The sequence below is a fragment of the Oenanthe melanoleuca genome, chromosome 2 (genome assembly GCF_029582105.1).
Source record: "Oenanthe melanoleuca isolate GR-GAL-2019-014 chromosome 2, OMel1.0, whole genome shotgun sequence".
Classification (NCBI taxonomy): domain Eukaryota; kingdom Metazoa; phylum Chordata; class Aves; order Passeriformes; family Muscicapidae; genus Oenanthe; species Oenanthe melanoleuca.
Genome location: NC_079335.1, coordinates 914,150 through 920,150, shown reverse-complemented (window position 1 = coordinate 920,150; position 6,001 = coordinate 914,150). Strand labels below are relative to the sequence as shown.

At 42.0% G+C, this 6,001-nt stretch overlaps 1 protein-coding gene and 2 long non-coding RNA genes across 4 annotated transcripts in view; 2 read left to right on the top strand and 1 right to left on the bottom strand.

Moving 5' to 3' along the window:
- The window catches only part of MROH1 (maestro heat like repeat family member 1), a 106,343-nt gene extending 105,712 nt beyond the window's left edge, over positions 1-631 (top strand). The window contains exon 37 of the mRNA XM_056485041.1: positions 582-631. Coding sequence (XP_056341016.1) covers positions 582-631 — 50 coding nt within the window. The remainder of the gene's footprint in view (positions 1-581) is intronic.
- Positions 632-697: 66 nt separating this feature from the next.
- Positions 698-4,131, bottom strand: LOC130249336 (uncharacterized). Its single transcript, XR_008839781.1, has 3 exons — positions 3,981-4,131; positions 2,479-2,560; positions 698-847 (listed from the first exon to the last, which is right to left on the bottom strand). It is a non-coding gene; the product is annotated as an uncharacterized LOC130249336 (long non-coding RNA).
- On the top strand, positions 2,484-3,987 carry LOC130249335 (uncharacterized). 2 transcript variants are annotated; one of them, XR_008839780.1, is made up of 4 exons: positions 2,484-2,632; positions 2,663-3,140; positions 3,564-3,807; positions 3,899-3,987. It is a non-coding gene; the product is annotated as an uncharacterized LOC130249335 (long non-coding RNA). The 2 variants fall into 2 exon arrangements; XR_008839779.1 differs by having other exon boundaries at positions 2,663-2,935; positions 3,503-3,987.
- Positions 4,132-6,001: the final 1,870 nt, after the last annotated feature.

Sequence of the window (6,001 nt, the reverse complement as noted above, 5' to 3'; positions counted from 1 at the left end):
TGAGCAAGTTCTTGGAGAATTTTTGGGAATTTTGGATGGGATTTTAAGGGAACTATGGGGAATTTTGGGGTGAATTTTTTTGAATTTTTGGGGGAATTTTTTGGGGATTTTGAGAGGATTTTTTTTTTTTAATTTTCTGGGAATTTTGGGAGGAATTTTTGGGGATTTTTCGGAAATTCTTTTGGGATTTGGGAATTTCTGGGATTTGGGAATTTCAGGGATTTGGGAATTTCTGGGATTTGGGAATTTTTGAGGAAGTTCCTGGGGAATTTTTGTGCATTTTGGAAGGAATTTTAAGGGAACTATGGGGAATTTGGGGGAAATTTTTTTTAATTTTTGGAGGAATTTTCTGGGATTTTTAGGGGATTTTTTGGGGATTTTGAGAAGATTTTTTGGGAATTTCCTGGGAATTTTGGGAGGAATTTTTAGGGAATTTTGGGAAATTTTGGGGGGATTTGGGAATTTGGGAATTTTTGCGATTTGAGGATTTGGGAATTTCAGGGATTTGGGAATTTGGGATTTGGGAATTTCAGGGATTTGGAAATTTCAGCGATTTGGGAATTTTGGGATGGGGGAAGCAGAAATCCTGGGGGCTTTGGTGCCAACAAAAAGCGGGAAGGGATGGAAATGACGGGAAAAATGGGAAAAACGGGAAAAACGGGAAAATGGGAATTTGGGTAATTCCCGGGAATTTTCCCAACCTTGTCATGCTGCCTCAGGTACTCCCCACAACATTCCAGGATTTCCTCGGGATCGGCGTCTCCCAGGGCACAGAGGGAATTCCTGATTTGCTCCTGAACTTCCGGATCTTTATCCGTGGTCGCGTCCATCAGCGTCGTCGCCAGCCCTGGAATTTTCCAGAATTCCCAAGATTTTTTCTCAATTTTTGGGGATTTTTTGGGGTTTTTTTCTCCACTCCCTCTCCCCCACAAAAAAAAAAAAAAAAATTTGGATTTTTCTGGAATTTCTGGTTGGAGCAGGATGGATCCTCCTGGAATTGTCAGGGCATGGATTGAAGTGTCCCAAAATTCCCTCAAAATTCCCTTAAAATTTCTCTCAAAATTCCCCTCAAAATTCCCTTAAAATTCCCCCAAAATTTCCTTCAAAATTCTCCCAAAATTCCTGGAAGCTTCCCAAAATTCCCTCAAAACTCACCCAAATTTCCCTAAAAATTCATTCAAAATCCATCAAAATTCCCTCAAAATTCCCTTCAAAATCCCCTCAATTTTCCCTAAAATTTAATTCAAAATCCCTCAAAATTTCCTTAAAACTTCCTCAGAATTCCCGAAATTTCCTCAAAATTCCCTTAAAATTTCCCTCTAAATTCTCCCAAAATTCCCAGAAACATCCCAAAATTCCCTCAAAATTCCTTAAAAATTCCCTCAAAATTCCTTTAAAATTCCTTTAAAATTCCTTTAAAATTCCTTTAAAATTCCCCTCAAAAATTCCCTCAAAATTCTCTCAAAACTCCCATAGCTGTGGAAAAACCAGACTGGAAATTTGGGAAAAAACCGCTGAAATTCCCATTCCTGTGGGAAAACCAATTTGGAAATCTGGGAAAATTCTGGGGTTCCATTTCCTGTAGGAAAACTGGGATGGAAATTTGGGGAAAAAAATGCTGGAATTCCCATTTTTGTGGGAAAATTCAGGTTGGAAATTAAGGAAAAAAAGCAAAAAAAAAAAAAAAAAAAACCACCCTTAAAATTCCCTCAAAATTCCCATTCCAATTGGAAAACCAATTTGGAAATTGAGAAAAAAAAAAAATTAAAAATTCCTTAAAATTCCCTCAAAATTCCCTTGAAATTCCCATTCCTGTGGGAAAATCAATTTGGAAAATTGGGGGAAAAAACCTGTAATTCCCATTTCTATGGGAAAACTGAGTTAGAAATTAAAGAAAAAAATTCTGGAATTCCCATTCCTGTGGGAAAACCAAGTTGGAAATTTGGAGAAAAAAATGAAAAAAAAAAAAAATTCCTGTAAAATTTCCTCAAAATTCTCTTTTCAATGGGAAAACCAGGCTGGAAATTTGGAAAAAAATTATTAAAAAAAAAACAAAAAACTTTAAAATTCCCTCAAAATTCCCTTAACAATCCCATTCCTGTGGGAAAACCACATTGGAAATTGAGGGAAAAAATTTAAAAAAAAAATTTCCTTAAAATTCCTTTAAAAGTGCCTCAAAATTCCCACAAATTTCTCTTAAAAGTTCCTTAAATTCCCTAAAAATTCCCTTAAATTTCCATTCCAATGGGAAAACCAAGTTGGAAATTCGGGATAAAAAGGCAGAATTCCCATTTTTATGGGGAAAACTTGGCTGGAGATACAGGAAAAAAAAAAAAAAATCCCGTAAAATTTCCTCAAAATTCTCTTTCCAATGGGAAAACCAGGCTGGAAATTTGGGGAAAAAGGCAGAATTCCCATTTTTATGGAATAATCAGTTTGGAAATTTGGGAAAAACGCCGGAATTCTGTCACCACTCACGCCGGATCCGGGATTCCATCATGCTGCGGGTCTCCAGTTTTCCCGGGAAGGGCGGGAGCCCAAAATTCCTTGGAAAAGGGATCTGGAATTCCAGGGAGAGATGGGAGGGAAGGGGCTGATCCAGGTGGGAATTAACTGGGAATCTTTGATCCAGGTGGGAATTAAATGGGAATCTTTGATCCAGGTGGGAATTAAATGGGAATCTCCAATCCTACTGGGAATTAAATGGGAATCTCTGATCCCACTGGGAATTTAATTGGAATCTCTGATCCAGGTGGGAATTAAATGGAATTCTCTGATCCAGGTGGGAATTAAATGGGAATTCTCTGATCCCACTGGGAATTAAATGGGAATTCTCTGATCCTACTGGGAATTTAATTGGAATCTCTGATCCAGGTGGGAATTAAATGGGAATCTCCAATCCTACTGGGAATTTAATGGGAATTCTCTAATTCCAGTGGGAATTAAATGGGAATCTCTAATCCAGGTGGGAATTAACTGGGAATTTTTGATCCAGGTGGGAATTAACTGGGAATCTTTGATCCAGGTGGGAATTAAATGGGAATCTCTAATCCAGGTGGGAATTAACTGGGAATCTTTGATCCAGCTGGGAATTAACTGGGAATCTTTGATCCAGGTGGGAATTAACTGTTCTGATCCCAGTGGACATGAAATGGGAATCTCTAATCTCAGTGGGAATTAAATGGGAATATTTGATTCCACTGGAAATTAAATAGAATTCTCTGATCCCACTGGGAGTTAAATGGGCAGATCTGATCCAGGTGGGAATTATATGGGAATTCTCCAATCCCACTGGGAATGGGAATTCTCCAATCCCACTGGGAATTAAATGGGAATCTCTGATCCCACAGGGAATTAAATGGGAATTCTTTGATCCCACAGGGAATTAAATGGGAATTTTTCCAATCCCACTGGGGAATTAACAGGGAAGGGTCTGATCCCAATGTGAATTAAATGGGAAGATCTAATCCAGGTGGGAATTCAGTGGGAATATTTAATCCAGGTGGGAATTAACTGGGAATTCTCTAATCCCACTGGGAATTATATTGGAATCTCTAATCCAGGTGGGAATTAAATGGGAATCTCCAATCCTACTGGGAATTAAATGGGAATTCTCTGATCCAGGTGGGAATTAAATGGGAATCTCTGATCCCACTGGGAATTAACTGGGAATTCTCTGATCCTACTGGGAATTAAATTGGAATCCCTGATCCAGGTGGGAATTAAATGGGAATCTCCAATCCTACTGGGAATTTAATGGGAATTCTCTGATCCCAGTGGGAATTAAGTGGGAATTCTCTAATCCAGGTGGGAATTAAGTGGGAATTCTCCGATCCTACTGGGAATTAAATGGACAGATCTAATCCGGGTGGGAATTAAGAGGGAATATTTGATCCAGGTGGGAATTCAGTGGGAGGGTCTGATCCAGGTGGGAATGGAGAGGGAAGGGTGGGAATTAATTGGGAATTCTCTGATCCCACCAGGAATTCAATGGGAATTCTCTGCTCCAGCTGAGATTCAGGCCAGAAATCCCAATCCTGGTGGGAATTCCGAGCAGAGCCAGTCCAGGAAAAACTCGGGAATTCCGGGAGCTTCCATGGGTATCCGTCCTTATCCCGGGATTCCTGCTCCTCCCAGTGCTCCTGAAATGGGAAAAACTCTTTAATTCCCTCCCAGAAATTCCCAGGAATCCCAATCCCAGGTTTTTTTCCCCCATCTGGAATTCCAATCCCAGTTTTTTCCCTCTTGGAATTCCAGCTCCAGGTTTTTTTTCCCCTCTGAAATTCCAATCCCAGGTTTTTTTCCCCCCCCTCTGAAAATCCAATCCAAATTTTTTTCCTCCTCTGGAATTCCAGCTCTGGGGGTTTTTTTCCCCTCTGGAATCCCAATCCCAAATTTTTCCCTCTCTGGAATTCCAATTCCAGTTTTGGTTTTTTTCCCCTCTGGAATTCCAGCTCCAGGTTTTCTCCCCACCTCTGGAATTCCAATCCAAATTTTTTCCCTCTCTGGAATTCCAATCCCAATTTTTTCCCTCTTGGAATTCCAGCTCCAGGTTTTTTTTCCCCTCTGGAATCCCAATCCCAGGTTTTTTTTCCTCTCTGGAATTCCAATCCAGATTTTCTCCCCCCTCTGGAATCCCAATCCCAATTTTTCCCCCCTCCTGGAATTCCAGCTCCAGGGTTTTTTTCCCCTCTGGAATTCCAATTCCAGGTTGTTGTTTTTTTTTTCCCCTCTGGAATTCCAGCCCCAGTTTTTCTTCCCCCTCTTGAATTCCAATCCCAATTTTTTCCCCCCTCTGAAAATCCAATCCAAATTTTTTTCCTCCTCTGGAATTCCAGCTCTGGGGTTTTTTTTCCCCTCTGGAATTCCAATCCCAGGTTTTTTCCCCCCCTCTGAAAATCCAATCCAAATTTTTTCCCCCTCTGGAATTCCAATCCCAGTTTTTTCCCTCTTGGAATTCCAATCCCAATTTTTTCCCCACTCTGGAATTCCAATCCCAATTTTTTCCCTCCTGGAATTCCAGCTCCAGGCTTTTTTTCCCCTCTGGAATCCCAATCCCAGTTTTTTTTTCCTCTCTGGAATTCCAATCCAGATTTTCTCCCCCCTCTGGAATTCCAGCTCCAGTGTCCCATTAATCCAAAGCTGAGCTCCAGGGCCTTGTCCCAAATATTTGTCCCTTAAAAAAAAAAAAAAAAAAAAAAAAGGAAAAAAAAGAAAAGAAAAAAAAAAAGGAGAGGAGAGATTTTTTATTTTATTTTTTTCCCAGGCCATGGAAAAACCGGGAATGAAAATCCTGGGATTTGGGAGTTGGGGGGTGAAAAAAAAAAAAAAAAAAAAAAAAAAATTGGGAATTTGTAGAGAAAAAAAAAAAAAATCCCATCGCGGGGATGACATTCCAGACTTTTCCAGGATTCCCTGTCCTTGTCCGAGGACATTCCCGGGCCGGGAGCCTCGCTCGGGAATTTGGGAAAAGATTCCCAAAGAATTCCCTCGGGAATTTGGGAATCCCAGCTTTGGAGGGGGGAGGGTCGCGATCCTCAAAATTCCCATTCCCGGAGGGTCCCGGCGCTCAAAATTCCCAAATTATCCCAAATTTTGGATTCCCGCGGCGGGGGGGGGGGGGGGGAGAGGATGGGAAAAACCTGGGGTGGGAAAAACGGGAAAATCCCGGAGGAGAGGGGGAGGGGAGGACACGCCTGAGGCAGGTGAGGGGTCCCGGAATGGGCTCCGAGGCTTCATCCCAAATTTTGGGAATGTTCCCGGTGGGAATTTTGGGAAAAGGAGGGACAGGGAGGTCCTTGGGGTGGAGGGGGGAGGGGTGGGGGGAGGTCCCGCCCAGGCCTCGGAGTTTCTCGGGAATCTCCCGTCTCATCCTCATCCTCCTGCATCCCAAACATTCCCAAATATTCCCAAATATTCCCAAATATTCCCCAAAATCCGCTACCACCCCCCCCCTCGCGCACTCACCGGGACGCGCCCGGCGCCGCTTCCGGGTGCGGAG